An 18,555-nucleotide genomic window follows, 5' to 3' on the forward strand; every position below is an offset into this window, starting at 1 on the left:
CTCAGGATCTGGAAAAAGCCCGTATATTCTAGCATCTAACCAGAACGCACTGGGATGTAAAGGGCCGGCGGCCGGCAAAAGTGCCGCTCAAGCACTGAGGCTGCTTTCACACTAGGTTTTTTTAACATAATAATAATAATAACATGCGTCCTGAACATTTTTTTAACGCAAAAACGGATCCAGTGCAAATGCGTTTTCATTTCAATGCATTTGCAATGGACTCGCGTCAACATGCGTTCACATGTGTCTGCGTGCGTTATAGTGAGTATCCAGCGAGTTGCAGTTTTTTAACATTTTTCAAAAACGCTACTTGTAGCGTTTTTGAGCTGTGTCCAAATACTGTAAATTGCTGGATCCTGACTATACTGCATGCATACGCATGTGAACTCTGGCATGCTGATAGACAGGATCCTGCTTGCTCTACTGAGCATGCACAGAAACCAGCCTCGGGTGATCAGTCCCTCTCTCCCCCTCCCGCTCTGTCTCTCTCCCCCTCCCTCCCTCTCTCTCCCTCTCCTCTCTCTCTCCCCCGCCTGAGAGCTGCGGACACTCGTAACCAAGGTAAATATGGGGTAACCAAGCAAAGCGCTTCTCTTAGTTACCCGATGTTTACGTTGGTTACGTGTGCAGGGCGCAGGCAGCCGGCTCCTAGCAGCTGCGGATGCTCGTAACCAAGGTAAATATCGGGTATCCAAGCAAGTTACCCGATGTTTACCTTGGTTACGAGCCTCCGCAGCTGTCAGAAGCCGGCTCCCAGTCTATCACATTCAGTTCCACTGACTCCCGTTCAGATGACTCCAATGCCCGCCCATAAACTTAAAGTGACAGGATCCTGCAAAATAACATGTGTTTGCATGCGTTTTTTTTTGCTGTAAAAGCAGGATCCGCTTTTGCAGCAAAAAAACGTTCACGACGCATGTTAAAAAAACGTAGTGTGAAAGCAGCCTGAGGTTGCCTGGAATATGCCTGGGGGCCGCAGAAAATGTCATCACGGGCCGCAAACAGCCCGCGGGCCGAAGGTTCCCCACCCCTGCTGTAGACTGTAAGCCCTCAAGTGTAGAGTCCTCTCCCCTTTACGGGGGCAAACATATCACTGGTGCAGCCACACAGGGGCCCAAGAGGTTGGGGGCCATTTCTCCCTACAGTACAGAGTAGGTGGAATTGTGTGTTATGATGAGCTCTTGGGCTGCAATGGGCCCATATACTGTTCCTGCACAGGGGCCCTTTTCTGTTTCTATCCGCCAGTGCCTGTGCCCCAGTCTGCCACTGTTTGCTCACTGTAATCTACATCTGTATTGTATGTAGCCCCTTCTCATGTACAGCAGCATTGGAGGCATAGATTTCATTACCTGGAGCACAGACAGCCCAAAGTCTCATGTACTCTCAGACGCTGGGCGCCATTTTGATTTTCTTTTGAGGCATTGCTAGTTTTTGGCGTAATTGTATTGAAAAGTTTGGCATTTATTCTGAACGCTATATGCATTCTACGTTTTCTGACTCATATCACCTGTGTGTAGTTGTCAGTAAAAGAAAAAAAAAAAAGCGGTGAAACTTTGTACAACATACGCCGGGTTTTGCCTGGAAATTGTTTGGTAACGGCGTATACTGTATATATAGATTGTCTTGATATTCCCTTGTGGCTGGGGCAGCTGACGCCCTGGCATGCCTCGTCACTCACTCTGCTTGGATGGCTGCTTGCTGTGAGGGGAGGGGTGAGGGAAAAGAGGGTGGTACAGGTTACATGAGGAACAAAACTGAGGAAACGAAAGTAGCAAGTAATTACTGACTGAGGTTATCACTGCTCTCCCCGCTAGAGACTAATATAAGGTAACGTAATGGAGGCTTCGTATATAGCTATAGGTTACAGGGAGTAATGGATGTCATGTCTGTGCTTTGTGCTATCTCATAATTTAATTATTAACTATAGCTACTGAGTAAGCACGCGTTATATCACAAGTTTAAAGGGTGGCATAATGACTGATATAACTCAGATATCGCACTATGAAGATTGCTAATGTGTAGCTCTGCGGCTTGTCCTTCAGTCTGTGCCCAGCAGGGGGCGATGTGCAGAGCCTGCTGTGATGGTTCAGGCCACACTCAGACAAGTCTGGTCTTATTCCTCTCACAAGGTTTCACTTCTATTTTTAGTCATGAAGGAAATCCCCTGTGTGGAGCCGCTGCCTCCCAGCAACAGGCCTAATATTTCCATTCTATCCAGCAATTATTAAAGGGATTGCCCAACTTGTTTTTTTGGACTAAAGTCCATGTATTTGTAGCGAAAAATGATTTATGCTATTGTGTTTCATTTAATAATAAAAGAAAAAAAGCACCATTTTGCTTTTACAGGCTATTTCCCTGTACATTCAACTTTGATGTGGTCTGTGATCAGCAATCCACAGAGAGGAGTTCAGGAAAAGACAAGATAAAGCTGCGTTCACACGTCAGTAATCATCCGTCAGCATCCGCTGGCAAAAAAAGTCGATAACATATATCTGTTTTATAATTTTTTTTTATATGTATCTGTTGTGTTTTTTTTTTTTTTTAAACATTGAAGTCTATGGAAAACAGATCAATTAATTAGCCATTGATTAGCAACTGACTAATTAATGGATCTGTTTTCCATAAACTTAGGGTACATGCTCACGATAAGTGGTCACAGCAATTTGGATGTAGCATGCATCAGCTACGTCCAAACCGCTGCATTGTACAGTACAAGTACAGTGGATGGGATTTCTAGAAATCTTGTGCCTACTGTGCATGTGCGGCCCACAGCAAACGCTGACATGCGGTGCGGCTTTCCAAGCCGCAGCATGTCAATTGCATGCTGCGGATTCGCATGCATCCTCCGTAGGGAAAGCACAAGCGAGAGACCGCAGTGCACCGAGCCCTAATCGTGGGTACAGGCACTTGCGCTTTCCCGCATTCTCCTGCAGGAGTCTCGTGGCCCCGCAGGTCAGGACCCACTGAGTCCTGATCATGGGCACGCACCCAGTTTGAGAGCCCGGAAATGCCGGGACGTCAGAGGATGCCGGCGGCCACAGCTCCAGGGGGTCATGTGACTGGCACTGAGCGTGCAGGATAGCGCCGCTCAGTGCCAGAAATGGAAACAGAAGCCGATGCAGACAATGGTAAGTGAGAATCATTGGGGAAAGAAAAAAAAAAATAGGTGAACCACCCCTTTAATATTGAAAAAAACAGATCTAGCTGAACTATTTTTAATTTTTTTTTTAATTGGGTCTGCACGTCTTTACAATGGATTTGCTGCTGGTTCCGTCCGTCCTAAAGGATGATTACTAGACATGTGAACGTAGCCTACGGGTATGTGCGCACGCTGCAGATTAGGAGCAGAATTTGTCTGCACCAAAAACTGCACCTTGTGGCAGAAAAAGTTTGTGAAGTGTGTGTGTGTGTGTGTGTGTGTGATCAATGGCGGAAAGGGATACAAAACGCAGGAAAATTGCACCAACAATTGACATTCTACTTTCTTTTTCGCTCTATTGGGAGACCCAGACAATTGGGGTGTATAGGCTATGCCTCCGGAGGCCGCACAAAGTACTACACTTAAAAGTGTTAGGCCCCTCCCCTTCTGCCAATACACCCCCCGTGCTCCCACGGGCTGCTCAGTTTTTTGCTTTGTGCGAAGGAGGTCAGACACGCACAGCACAGCTCCACAGATTAGTCAGCAGCAGCTGCTGACTAGGTCGGATGGAAGAAAAGTGGGCCCATATAGGGCCCCCAGCATGCTCCCTTCTCACCCCACTTTTGTCGGCGGTGTTGTGAAGGTTGAGGTATCCATTGCGGGTACGGCGGCTGGAGCCCACATGCTGTTTTTCCTTCCCCATCCCCCTTAGGGCTCTGGGTGAAGTGGGATCTTATCGGTCTCCAGGCACTGAGACCGGGCTTCATCCACAACTCCTGTGGAGCCTGATGGATAGGAGCCGATACCGTTCAGGGACATGGCCCTGCATCTTAAAGGTACTCTGTATCCCTATGGGGACCGCGCACGGCATCACCTCAGCTTTGCTGGGTGTGCTAGTGCACCGGGGACCGCGGCGCTGACCGGGTCTATATGTGCCATTACACACTCAGCGTCGCTGAGTGTGTTTATATGTAAGGGCTACCGCACTGACCGCCGTTGCCACGGGACACTGCGGCGCGGCTGGGACTTGTAGTTCGCCGGGGACTTTCACGCGACCGCGCTTTTACGGCGGCCGCGTTTATTACTACAGTCCCCGGCTTCATTGCGGCCTAGTTTCCCTTTTTTTCTCCCGCCCTCAGCCCTGACAGGCAGGGGAAGAGCGGGACGCTGCACGGAGCGAGCAGCAATGAGGGCTGGAGTATGATTTACATGCTCCACTCCCCTCACTGTACACAGTATGAGCGCCCGTTTCGCGCTCTTTCTAGGCCACGCCCACAGCTTCCTCAGCTCGTCAGGACGCCGCAGCCATTCCTGTCAGCTCCACCGACGCTGCAGAGAGGGACATATTCATGGGAGACCCAGACACGGTCTCTGGTGGCCTCACAACCGCTTAGGCGGCTGGTAAACAGCACATGTGGTGCTAGCCCCATGGTGCTGTATTGTATGGGTACATTATTTGTGTACTGTATATAATTTACACTGTATGAGCACAGTTCTTTCTGGCTATATACCCTATTGTGTTACTCAGGGAAAACTATAGCATGGCGCCCATAAAAGGCAGGGGTGCCAAAACACAGGCTTATTATGTTGCCTGCGCCGCATGTAAGACCCAGCTACAGGCAGGTTCCACTGACCCTCATTGTGTACAGTGTTCGACCCCTGTGACACTTCCTCAGCCGGATCCTCTGCTAAGAGGGGCCCAGGGGGAGCCACCTGTTGACACTGTCCAGGTGACGGGGACTGAGTTTGCAGCCTTTAAGGATCAACTCTCTGAGACTATGGCTAAGATACTAGAAGCCTTGCAGTCCAGACCGGTATCTCAGCAAAGGGACTCTGTTGAATCATTGTTCCCTGACCCCCCTCAGTTGGACCAACAATGTCCTCACGGGGTATCTCATACATCCCAGACGGAGGGTTCGGACTTAGAACCTAGCCCCAGATCGTCTAAGCGAGCCCGCTTAGAATTTCCCTCGACATCATATTGTTTAGGGTCTCAGCGGGGGGATTCTCTGGTTGATGATGCGGAAACAGCTGATCAGGATTCTGATCCTGGGAGCGCTCTCAATCTTAATTCTCCAGACGGGGACGCCATAGTGAATGATCTTATTGCATCCATTCATCAGTTGCTGGATATTCTTCCCTCAGCCCCTCCGGCGGAGGAGTCTGATTCTCAGCAGGAGAAATTTCGCTTCAGGTTCCCCAAGCGTACACAGAGTATGTTTCTAGACCACTCTGATTTCAGAGAGGCAATCCAGAATCACCATGCTTGTCCGGATAAGCGTTTCTCTAAGCGCCTTAAGGATACACGTTATCCTTTTCCCCCGGAAGTGGTTAAAGGTTGGATTCAATGTCCCAAAGTGGATCCTCCAATCTCCAGACTGGCGGCTAGATCCATACTTGCAGTGGAAGATGGGGCCTCGCTTAAAGATGCCACTGACAGGCAGATGGAGCTCTGGATGAAATCCATCTATGAAGCTATCGGAGCTTCTTTTGCCCCAGCATTCGCAGCCGTATGGGCGCTACAAGCTATATCAGCAGGTCAAGCGAAAATTGCAGCGGCCGCGCCACAAGTTGCTTCCATTACCTCCCAGACCTCGGCAATTGCGTCTTACGCTATGAATGCTGTCCTGGACTCTGTGAGCCGTACGGCAGTTGCGACCGCCAATTCGGTAGTAGTCCGCAGGGCCTTGTGGCTACGGGAGTGGAAGGCAGATTCCGCTTCCAAAAAAGCGTTTAACCGGTTTGCCAATTTCTGGCGACAGGCTCTTTGGCGAGCGCCTGGATGAAATCATCAAACAATCCAAGGGAAAGGATACATCCTTACCCCAGCCCAAGCAGAACCTCTCCCAACAGAGGAGAGGGCAGTCGAGGTTTCGGTCCTTTCGGGGCGCGGGCAGGTCCCAATTCTCCTCGTCCAAAAGGTCTCAGAAAGAACAAAGGAACTCTGATGCATGGCGGTCTAAGTCACGTCCTAAAAAGGCCATTGGGAGCACCGCTAACAAAGCGGCTGCCTCATGACTTCTACCTCCTCTAGTAGCATCCTCGGTCGGTGGCAGGCTCTTCCGCTTTTGCGACACCTGGCTGCCACAAATAAAAGACCGCTGGGTGAGAGACATTCTGTCTCACGGTTACAAGATAGAGTTCATCTCTCGTCCCCCGACTCGATTCTTCAGGTCTTCTCCGCCTCCCGAGAGAGCCGAGGCTCTTCTGCAGGCGCTGGGCACTCTGAAGGCAGAAGGAGTGGTGGTCCCTGTTCCTCTTCATCAACAGGGCCACGGTTTTTACTCCAACTTGTTTGTGGTCCCAAAGAAGGACGGGTCTTTCCGTCCTGTCCTAGACCTGAAACTTCTCAACAAACACGTAAAGACCAGGTGGTTCCGGATGGAATCCCTTCGCTCCGTCATCGCCTCAATGTCCCAAGGAGATTTCCTTGCATCGATCGATATCAAAGATGCTTATCTCCACGTTCCGATTGCCCCAGAGCACCAGCGCTTCTTGCGCTTCGCCATAGGAAACGAACACCTGCAGTTCGTGGCACTGCCATTCGGCCTGGGAACAGCCCCACGGGTTTTCACCAAGGTTATGGCTACTGTAGTAGCGGTCCTCCATTCTCAGGGTCACTCGGTGATCCCGTACTTGGACGATCTGTTGATCAAGGCACCCTCTCTAGAGGCATGCCAACACAGCCTCGACGCTACCCTGGAGACTCTCCAGAGTTTCGGGTGGATCATCAATTTTCCAAAGTCAAATCTGACACCGGCCCAATCGCTCACATACCTTGGCATGGAGTTTCATACCCTCTCAGCGATAGTGAAGCTTCCGCTGATCAAGCAGCGGTCACTACAGACAGGGGTACAATCTCTCCTTCAAGGCCAGTCACACCCCTTGAGGCGCCTCATGCACTTCCTGGGGAAGATGGTGGCAGCAATGGAAGCAGTCCCTTTCGCGCAGTTTCACCTGCGTCCTCTTCAATGGGACATCCTACGCAAATGGGACAGGAAGCCGACGTCCCTCGACAGGACCGTCTCCCTCTCTCAGGCGACCAAAGCTTCCCTTCGGTGGTGGCTTCTTCCCACTTCATTGTCGAAGGGGAAATCCTTCCTACCCCCATCCTGGGAAGTAGTCACGACGGACGCAAGTCTGTCAGGGTGGGGAGCGGTTTTTTCTCCACCACAGGACTCAGGGTACGTGGACCCGGCAAGAGTCCTCGCTTCAGATCAATGTTCTGGAAATTCGGGCAGTGTATCTTGCCCTGAAAGCGTTCCAGCAGTGGCTGGAAGGCAAGCAGATCCGAATTCAGTCGGACAATTCTACAGCGGTGGCATACATCAACCACCAAGGCGGCACACGCAGTCGACAAGCCTTCCAGGAAGTCCGGCGGATTTTGATGTGGGTGGAAGCCACGGCCTCCACCATATCCGCAGTTCACATCCCAGGCGTGGAAAACTGGGAAGCAGATTATCTCAGTCGCCAGGGCATGGACGCAGGGGAATGGTCCCTTCACCCGGACGTGTTTCAGGAGATCTGTTGCCGCTGGGGGGTGCCGGACGTCGACCTCATGGCGTCCCGGCACAACAACAAGGTACCAACGTTCATGGCACGGTCTCAAGATCCCAGAGCTCTGGCGGCAGACGCCTTAGTTCAGGATTGGTCGCAGTTTCAGCTCCCTTATGTGTTTCCTCCGCTGGCACTGTTGCCCAGAGTGTTACGCAAGATCAGGGCCGACTGCCGCCGCGCCATCCTCGTCGCTCCAGACTGGCCGAGGAGGTCGTGGTACCCGGATCTGTGGCATCTCACGGTCGGCCAACCGTGGGCACTACCAGACCGACCAGACTTGCTGTCTCAAGGGCCGTTTTTCCACCTGAATTCTGCGGCCCTCAACCTGACTGTGTGGCCATTGAGTCCTGGATCCTAGCGTCTTCAGGGTTATCTCAAGAAGTCATTGCCACTATGAGACAGGCTAGGAAACCAACGTCCGCCAAGATTTATCACAGGACGTGGAAAATTTTCCTGTCGTGGTGCTCTGCTCAGGGTTTTTCTCCCTGGCCATTTGCATTACCTACTTTTCTGTCCTTCCTTCAATCTGGACGGGAAAAGGGTTTGTCGCTCGGTTCCCTTAAGGGACAAGTTTCAGCGCTCTCTGTGTTTTTCCAGAAGCGCCTAGCTAGACTTCCACAGGTACGCACGTTCCTGCAGGGTGTTTGTCACATCGTTCCACCTTACAAGCGGCCGTTAGAACCCTGGGATCTGAACAGGGTGCTGATGGTTCTTCAGAAACCACCATTCGAGCCAATGAGAGATATTTCTCTCTCACGCCTTTCGCAGAAAGTGGTTTTTCTAGTAGCAGTCACTTCACTTCGGAGAGTGTCTGAGCTAGCAGCGTTGTCGTGCAAAGCCCCTTTTCTGGTTTTTCACCAGGACAAGGTGGTTCTACGTCCGGTTCCGGAGTTTCTCCCTAAGGTGGTATCCCCCTTTCATCTCAATCAGGATATTTCCTTACCCTCTATTTATCCTCATCCAGTTCACCAATGTGAAAAGGATTTGCACTTGTTAGATCTGGTGAGAGCACTCAGACTCTACATTTCTCGTACGGCGCCCCTGCGCCGCTCGGATGCACTCTTTGTCCTTGTCGCTGGGCAGCGTAAAGGGTCACAGGCTTCCAAATCAACCCTGGCTCGGTGGATCATCGAAGCTTACCGTTCGGATGGGCTTCCGGTTCCCTCAGGGCTGAAGGCCCATTCTACCAGAGCCGTGGGAGCGTCCTGGGCTTTGAGGCACCAGGCTGCGGCTCAACAGGTGTGTCAGGCGGCTACCTGGTCGAGCCTGCACACTTTCACGAAGCACTATCAGGTGCATACCTATGCTGCGGCGGATGCCAGCCTAGGTGGACGAGTCCTTCAGGCGGCGGTTGCCCACCTGTAGGAAAGGGCCGTTTTACGGCTCTCTTACGAGGTATTATTTTACCCACCCAGGGACTGCTTTTGGACGTCCCAATTGTCTGGGTCTCCCAATAGAGCGAAAAAGAAGAAGGGAATTTTGTTTACTTACCGTAAATTCCTTTTCTTCTAGCTCTAATTGGGAGACCCAGCACCCGCCCCTGTTTTTTTGTGTACACATGTTGTTCATGTTGAATGGTTTCAGTTCTCCGAGTTTCCTTCGGATTGAAGTTAAACCAGTTTATAATTATTTTTTCCTCCTTCTTGCTTTTGCACCAAAACTGAGCAGCCCGTGGGAGCACGGGGGGTGTATTGGCAGAAGGGGAGGGGCCTAACACTTTTAAGTGTAGTACTTTGTGCGGCCTCCGGAGGCATAGCCTATACACCCCAATTGTCTGGGTCTCCCAATTAGAGCTGCACCCGAAACTGCAAAGAAAAAAAGAAGAAAAGTGCGCACAGCACTTCAGAATTATCTTAGACTCTTAGACTTTGATGGGAAAGATAGACAAGCAGGTTTTGGCAACAAACTGCACCAAAAAAAAAAAAAGGCAAAAATGCATAAAAACACAGCGTACGCAAAAGGCCTAAGGGGATGTGCGCACGTGTGCGTATTGCATGCAGTTACGCTACGTTCTGCACCGCAGCGTAACTGCATGCGTCCTGCGTCCCCAGCACAATCTATGGAGATTGTGCAGGGGCCGTGCGCACGTGGCCTATTAGAACGCAGCGATTCGGCTGCTGCCCGAATCGCTGCGTTCTAAGAAGTGACATGTCACTTCTTCCGTGCGGTTTGCATGCAGTCTATAGGGAGAGGCAGCATGCAGAGCGCACGTTCTCTGCCGGCACCATGCGCTTCAGAACGGAGCTTTTCAGCTGCGCTCTGAAGCGCACCTTTTAGGTGCGGTGCAGAGCGCGGTAGAATGTACCTGCGGATTTTTCTGCATGAAAATCCGCGACTTTCGCGGCAAATCCGCACCTTATTTTTGCCGCGGATTTTGATGCGGATTTTTTTTTTTCCCCATTCTATACCCAAAATCCGCAACAATAATTGACATGCTGCAGATTTTTCCGGATCAAAATCCGCGGCAAATCCGCCGCGGAAAAATTCGCAGCATGGACACAGCATTTCCAAAATGCCATTGAAATGGCTTGGAAGTGCCGCTGCTGCAGATTTTCGGAAAATCCGCAGCAAATCCGCGCAAAATCCCGCAGCGTGGGCACATAGCCTAAGGGCTGCTTCTCACTTGCGAGTTTCTCGCAGTAGAGCAATGCAAGAAAAACTCGCATTGGAATCGGACACATGTTAGTGAATGATTCAGCTCGCATTTGCGATTTTTTTCTCAGTCCAAATCGGACTGAGAAAAAAATCGCAGCATGCTGCTTTTTTGCGAGTTTCTACTGCGAGTCTCTCCACTGCAAGTCTATGGGAGCGTGTAAATAATCGGATGTCACGGGACGGCACTCACACCATCCTAGTGACATCCGATTTTCTAAATACATTTCTCGCATGTTTCCTAAAACACTGGAAACGAGTGATGTCTCACAATGTCTGTCAATCACTATTCTCTGTCAGTCGGTCTCTCCCTCTCAGTCTCTATTCTCTCTCTGTCGGTCCGTCACCATCTCTGTCCCTCTCTCACAGTCTGTCGGTCATTTTCCCCTCCTCTCATACTCACTGTTCCCCGATCTCCGGCGCGGCGCTGCACGGCATTCACACTGCTGCGGCGGCTTTTACTATTTTGAAAAAGCCGGCCGCTCATTAAACAATCTCGTATTCCCTGCTTTACCCGCCCACAGGCGCCTATGATTGGGTGCAGTGAGACACCTGTCACACAGCATGGGGGCATGTCTCACTGCAACCAATCACAGCAGCCGGTGGGCGTGTCTATACTGTGCAGGGAAATAAATAATTTAAAAAAACCGGCGTGCGGTCCCCCCAATTTTAATACCAGCCAGATAAAGCCATACGGCTGAAGGCTGGTATTCTCAGGATGGGGAGCTCCACGTTATGGGGAGGCCCCCAACCTAACAATATCAGTCAGCAGCCGCCCAGAATTGCCGCATACATTAGATGCGACAGTTCTGGGACTGTACCCGGCTCTTCCCGATTTGCCCTGGTGCGTTGGCAAATCGGGGTAATAAGGAGTTAATGGCAGCCCATAGCTGCCAATAACTCCTAGATTAATCATGTCAGGCGTCTATGAGATACCTTCCATGATTAATCTGTAAGTTACAGTAAATAAACACACACACACCCGAAAAAAATCCTTTATTAGAAATATAAAAACACTAACAAATTCCCTGGTTCAACAATTTAATAAGCCCCAAAAAGCCCTCCATATCCGGCGTAATCCAAGATGGTCCAGCGTCGCTTCCAGCTCTGCTGCATGGAGGTGACCGGAGCTGCAGAAGACACCGCCGCTCCTGTCAGCTCCATGCAGCAACTGAGGTGAGTATCGCGATCAGCTGAGCTGTCACTGAGGTTACCCGCGGCCACCGCTGGATCCTCCAACAGTGACAGCGGGTAACCTCAGTGACAGCTCAGCTGATCGCGATACTCACCTCAGTTGCTGCGTGGAGCTGACAGGAGCGGCTGTGTCTTCTGAAGCTCCAGTCACCTCCATGCAGCAGAGCTGGAAGCGACGCTGGACCATCCTGGATTACGCCGGACATGGAGGACTTTTTGGGGCTTATTAAAGTGGTGAACCAGGGAATTTGTTAGAGTTTTTTATTTCTAATAAAGGATTTTTCAGGTGTGTGTGTGTGTGTGTTTATTTACTGTAACTTACAGATTAATCATGGAAGGTATCTAGTGGAGACGCCTGACATGATTAATCTAGGATTTAGTGGCAGCTATGGGCTGCCATTAACTCCTTATTACCCCGATTTGCCAACGCACCAAGGCAAATCGTGAAGAGCCGGGTACAGTCCCAGAACTGTCGCATCTAATGTATGCGGCAATTCTGGGCGGCTGCTGGCTGATATTGTTAGGCTGAGGGACTCCCCATAACGTGGAGCTCCCCCATCCTGAGAATACCAGCCTTCAGCCGTATGGCTTTATCTGGCTGGTATTGAAATTGGGGGGGACCGCGCGCCGTTTTTTTTTTTAATTATTTATTTCACTGCACAGTATAGACACGCCCACCGGCTGCTGTGATTGGGTGCAGTGAGACACCTGTCACTCAGCGTGGGGGCGTGTCTCACTGCAACCAATCATAGGCGCCTGTGGGCGGGGAAAGCAGGGAATACAAGATTGTTTAATGAGCGGCCGGCTTTTTCAAAATAGTAAAAGCCGCCGCAGCAGTGTGAATGCCGTGCAGCGCCGCATCGGGGATCGGTGAGTATGAGCGAGGGCTGCTAACTTCAGTCACTCAGGGGATTAGTGGTCACCAGTGAGTCCTTCACTGGTGACCGCTAATCAGGACGCGGCACAGACAGAGCCGCAGCATGACAATGAAGTCGGGTGAAGTTCACCCGAGTTCATTCTGATTGTGCGGCTCTGTCTGTGTCTGCTGTCATCTGCCATTCAGCTCTGCTACATGGCTGTCTGTGTCTGCTGTCAGCGGCCATGTAGCAGAGCTGAATGGCAGATGACATAGTAAAAAATACGCATTACACACGCTAGTAAAATCATTAATTTATTCAGAAAAAGCATTGCACTTGCGTTGCACTCGGACCTAACGTGAACTAAAATCAGCAGAGTTTTTTTCAGCCCAGTCGGACCGATTTTACTCGCATAGATGTGTTTTCAGCCTTAGAGCTACAAAATCAAACCATCATACCGGTAGTGGGGCCAACTGACCAGTTCTCAGTTTACTCATTGTACAGCCTCCAATTGACAGTGCAACACAGAGTATAGAAAGTAAATTATTTTTATTTTTTCTTCTTTATGAAACCCAAGTTCAAATATTTTTAGCCCCAATTACATGCTTTTAATAAATAATAAGTAATCAAAGGTGACGACATCTGTAAGTACTTATGTGTACATATGTGTATATGTTTTCCCTGTGTTTGTGTAGGTTTTCTCTTAGGCTGCTTTCACACATCCGGTTTTTGCTGGGCGGCACAATCCGGCACTTTGCAGAAAAAACGCAACAGTTTTTTTTTTTGCCACCAGTTGCGTTTTTTCCGCATAGACTTGCATTAGCGCCGTATTGTGCCGCATGGCCTTGCGTTGCATCCGGTTTTTGCCGGATGCGGCATATTTAGCCCATGCGGCGGTCGGATGGAACGTTGCTTGGCACGTTTTTTTTTTGTGCGGTGAATCCGGCGCGATTTACAATGCAAGCCTATGGATGTCGGATGCAGCAAAAAACGCATCCGGACGCGTTTTTTTGCACTGCGCGTGCTCAGTATCTAGCTGCATCCGTCAAAAAACGGACGGGCCGCATGGAAAAACGTATGCAACGGATCTGGTTTTTTTCGCCGCATCCGTTGCATAGGTTTTTGAGCCGGATTGAGCCGCACTGCAAAAACCGGATCTGTGAAAGCAGCCTTACCCTCCAGACATACAGGAAAGAAAGGTGCGAGTGAGGAAATGATGGAGAAAGATAATGAGACCTGTGTAGCCCTGATCATGTTAGGCTAAGCCTTGTAGTAATATATATTAACAGTTGCAGCTAGTGAAAATACTTGTTTGATCAATATGAAATTGGTTGTACAAAAATCTTGATTTTTTTTAATCCCAAAATGACTATATATTTATTGTAATAATCTAATAGCTTTTCTAAAAATTCTAAAAATCAATTAACCCCTTCACAACCCAGTGACTGTGTTTTTCGTCTTTTCATCCTATTCTTAAATAACAAGTGCCGTGAAATTGCAAAAAAACAGTGCAAGATCACAATTATTTTTTGGGGGTTTTTTAGTTACAATATTCACTATATGGTAAACCTGATGTGTTCGTATGATCCCTCACGACGGTACAAGTTCGTGGATACCAAACATGTATATATTTACTTTTATCCAAGTAGTGAAAACAAAATTCAGAAATTTGTCAAACAAAAAAGGAGCTCTTTTTGTCGCCATTTTCCGAGACCGGTCACTTCCTCATATTTGGGATCTAGGGTTCAGTGATTGCTTATTTTTTGTGTCTTGCGCTGACTATTTTCATTTTTACCATTTTTGGGTAGGTGCGATGTTTTGATCGCCTATTATTGCAATGTAGCGGCAACACAAAAAACTATACTGGAGTTTATTTTTTTTCATTATGCCCTTTACCAATCAGATTAATTTATTTTATATTTTGATAGAGCAAGTATTTCTGAACATGGCAATACCAAATGTGTATTTTATTAATCGTTTTATTTTCAAAAAGGGGGTGATTTGAACATTTGTGTTTTTTCAGTTTAATAACTTTTTTTGTAAAAAAAAAACGGTTTTATTGCTCTTACTAGTCCCGTTAGAGGACTTGAAGATGACACTGTCTGATCCCTTCTGCTATTCAGAGCGATGCTTCAGCATCCCTCTGAACAGTAGAAAAGCTGATCTCCTATGAATGCTGACGGTGGCGGAGAATGGTGTGATCGCCGCCGTAGTGCCTTTAATCCCAATGTCAGAGACTGACAGCAGGATTTAACTATTTAACAGGTGCAGGCAGGTGCATCTCCGATCCACCTACGCTTTTTAGCTGCATGTTGGCTGATCAGATCAGCTGACATGCTGGGGAAAAGGTGGGCTCGCGGTGCGAGTCCGCATTAAAGGGACGGCCACAGTCTTGGACGTACAGGTACATCCAAGGTCATTAAGGGGTTAAAGTCCACATTGTTCCCTCTTTAAAGCAAACGGCTTTATTTTTTACCTATTTCAGTTTTTGTTGATGTTCTGTTTGAGAACCCCTCAGTGAATGCTGGGATACTCAAAACAGGATGTCACCAGGGGGCAATGGCTGCAATCACTGCCGCAGCCTGTGTCCCTACCGTGAAACTAGCAGTCATAAGATCTGTGACGATAGTTTCAGAGTCTGGACTGGTCCCTGCTCTACTAACCATGCATCGGTTGTCATTTCCAACATATGCTCAGTAGAAGCTCCCTTCTCATTGTGCGGTATTTTTCTCAATGCACAGTGACAGTGCATTCCCTAATAAACTCTGATTAGAAGAAGTGAGCCAGGAACAGAGCACACTGTAAGGGAAGAATGTGGTGAGCGAAGTCTGGCCCAAAACAGGTTAATTATTTGATGAGTTTTTCACCTCAGTATCTGTAAGCCGAAATCAGGAGTGGGTAATTAATGCAAAAGTGGTGCTCGTGTTTCTATTAGGGTACTTTCACACTTGCGTTCAGCGGAGTCCGTCACTATGGAGAATAGCGCAGTCCGTTAACGCACTTCACTATTCTCCATAGACTTGTATGGATGACGCACTGTAACGCAAGTGTCAGCGTTGCATCCGCCGGACGACGCAGCGTCGTTATTTTGACGCTGCGTCGGGCGGAAGGAACGCAGCATGTAACTTTTTTTGAGCAGCGGAATCCTTTGGATTTCAATGCGCATGCTCTCTCTGGCTCCCTGCACCCGTAACCAGGGTACACATCGGGTAACCAAGGAACCCTGGTTACGTGTGTCGGGAGCCCGACACTTCCCCGCTCAGCTCCGCCCCCTCCCGCACTCCGTATGTATACACACACACACAATCGCGCACACACACACACACACACACACACACACTCACTCCTGTCCCCCAGCGATGCAGTCCCCGCGGCACTGACGTCCTCAGCCATGGCCCCGCTCGGCTCCACCCACTTCGCACTCCGCCCCCCCGCACACATTGTCGGCGACCGATCAGCTGATCACCCGGCGGCCGGCTACTGTGAGTGATCAGCTGATCACCCGCCCGGCGCCGGCTACTGTGAGTGATCAGCTGATCACCCGGCGGCCGGCTACTGTGAGCGATCAGCTGATCGTTCACAATAGTCTGCCGACGGTAAAACTGTAAAAAACCCAAAACGGATTGCGTTGTTTTGCAGCATCCATTGCATCCATTGTGCCACTATATGCAACACATCTGTTGCATCCGTCACACAACGCAATGCAACGGATACCGTTCAACGCAAGTGTGAAAGTAGCCTTACACTTTTCCTCTGATTGTAATCCAAAATCAGGAATGGAACTAAGTTTCACTTTGCAAACTACATAAATGCACAGGATTGTTCTACCGTATGGAGGTACATAAAAATAATGAACCATTTGGAAGTATATGCATATTATTTTCTAACAGCACTTACAGCATTTATATACATCACATACTCAATAACCTATGTTTTGTTTTTTGTTTGTTTTGTTTTTATCTAAAGGCTTTGAACCATCTTAAAATATTACAATGGGCCCACCAGAAGGAAAGCATTCACAAAAGACAGTGCCAGGAAGAAGTCCTATACCTGCTGCAGAACATCCTCATAGCAGCTTGTCGGCCAGCAGAGCTCAAGGTAAAGCACTAGAAAAGCCTGGCCCATGTAGAAAAGTTCAAGAGCCACGCCAGGCCAGTGAGCCACCTAAAGTGCTCAACATAAAAAGCGTGCACCCAACAACAAAAAGCACAGAAAGCAGAGAGTCTTCAAATGCTGAAAGAAGAGCAGCCACTGCCAAGCGGACACCAACTTCAAAAGAATCTGGGGCTCTCCATCCAGACCGTGATGTTCCTAAAACACAAAATCGCCTTTCTCAAAGAGATATTGCTAAAATTGAAAAAGAAACTCGTGGGCAACGAGAGAATGAGGAGTGGCATCACTGGCGTCAGAACCGCATTACCGCCTCTTTAGCGCATCAAGTCTCTCATAGTAGATTTGCGAATCAAAAAACCAAAGATATTCCACAATCCTATCTGAAATCTATTCTGGGTTCAGGACCCAAAGTTCAAACTGCTGCCATGAGTTGGGGCATCAGAAATGAGAAAAAAGCTGTGAATGCCTACGAGAGACTGGCATCACTCAAAGGCAGAGATGTGCAGGTGGAAACATGCGGTTTATTCATTCACCCAACCAAGAACTGGCTGGCAGCAAGTCCTGATGGAATTGTGAGAGACAAGCACACAGGAGAGACCCTTAATGTTTTAGAGGTGAAGTGCCCGTATAAACACAGAGAGCGCACAATACGGGAAGCATGCAAAGACCGCGATTTCTGCTTAACCTTCAATGGAGATTCTTACGCTCTGAAGAGACATCATGCCTATTTTACCCAGGTACAGTGCCAGATGGCAGTTTCCGGCATAAACGATGCTGACTTTGTTGTCTACACCAACAAGGAGACCGCAGTGGTCCCAGTGAAATTTGACCTGGAGTTTTGGAAAGACACAGAACCAAAGCTAGAACGATTCTATACGGAGGCTGTACTGCCTAATGTAAAGCTTGGGGACACCCACAAAGATGAGAAGGGTGTGTACACCCCAGAGGAATAAATTACTCAAAATCTACTGTGTTGGGTAGCTGCCTAACTTATGAGTCAGGCCATAACCATGAGTAAACCACGAGACTTTGGTTTTGTAATTGCTGTAATAGTGATATTATCAATGACTAATTTCATTACGTGTGAAAGTGGGAAAAAAAACAAACCCTATTTGGACATGAGTAGAAAATTATGATTTGCAGCTTTCAGTGGAAATGTAATATTAAAAATGTAACTGTAAAATGCAGCATTTTTTTCTTCTTTTGCTGTAGCCATCGTGTACTAGCTGACCACTGACTATCTGTAAAACAGAAGCAGTAGCCAGACATTATGGTTTCGGAGAGATTTTTCCATCCAGGCAGGTGGGGAATGGGGAGCAGACAGGCGGCGAACTATTGGAACAAAGGGGTGTGACATCAGAAAAGGTCATTGCCCTGCTCAAAAATGACCAGAAGGGTAATCCTGGCATTTAATGCATGTAATGTGGAAACGCAGACATATTGGCGAATTCTGGAAGCAAGCCCTGGGACTTATAGAACACATGTACCATATTAAAATCCAGCCCTCACCCCATATCTGTCTGTGGGAGAAGGGTGTAGAGCTGGACTCCCCAATGGCCTTGGGTATCTCACAAATTCTCTACCAAGCAAGGAGACTATTGGCTAGACCAGACCTGGGCAAGGGGCGGCCCGCGGGCCACATCCGGCCCGCCAACTCTCTGTGACCGGCCCGCCTGGCTCAGGGCGTCCTTGCTGGCCGGTCACTGATGAGGGCAATCTAACCTGTTGTCCGGAGCTCCAGGCTCCGGGAGGCGCGTGGTCAGATTGCCCTCATCAGTGCCCGGGCAAATGCCGGGGCCCTGGAGAGCCGGGGGGGCCCACTCGGCCTCGTCAGTTCTGGTGACCCTTGGCCATGACCCACTCGCCTTAGTTCTGCTGCCCCCGGGCCGAGTTCCGGGGACCGCAGTCCTCGGCAGGAATCTGCGGCGCCGCCCCTTTAAGGAGCACAGACTTCCTGGTTGAACTCCATCTGTGGGCGGAGCTACCGACCGGCCTGCTCAATCCCACAGATGAAAGAGTTGCAGTGCCAGCCAGCGACCCCCA

The 18,555-nt window shown here is 49.2% G+C and overlaps 1 protein-coding gene across 2 annotated transcripts; it reads left to right on the forward strand.

Moving 5' to 3' along the window:
* The first annotated feature begins 1,728 nt into the window (after nucleotides 1–1,728).
* LOC142295375 (uncharacterized) lies at nucleotides 1,729–17,695 on the forward strand. Of its 2 annotated transcripts, none has more exons than XM_075338480.1 (2): nucleotides 1,729–1,827; nucleotides 16,366–17,695. In XM_075338480.1, the coding sequence occupies exon 2, from the start codon at nucleotides 16,392–16,394 to the stop codon at nucleotides 17,463–17,465; it is 1,074 nt and encodes a 357-aa protein (XP_075194595.1). In that variant the 5' UTR covers nucleotides 1,729–1,827; nucleotides 16,366–16,391; the 3' UTR covers nucleotides 17,466–17,695. The 2 variants fall into 2 exon arrangements, with proteins under 2 accessions (XP_075194595.1, XP_075194596.1); XM_075338481.1 differs by lacking the exon at nucleotides 1,729–1,827 and adding an exon at nucleotides 2,409–2,440.
* Nucleotides 17,696–18,555: the final 860 nt, after the last annotated feature.

Source organism: Anomaloglossus baeobatrachus, chromosome 3 (genome assembly GCF_048569485.1).
Source record: "Anomaloglossus baeobatrachus isolate aAnoBae1 chromosome 3, aAnoBae1.hap1, whole genome shotgun sequence".
NCBI classification, from domain to species: Eukaryota; Metazoa; Chordata; class Amphibia; order Anura; family Aromobatidae; genus Anomaloglossus; species Anomaloglossus baeobatrachus.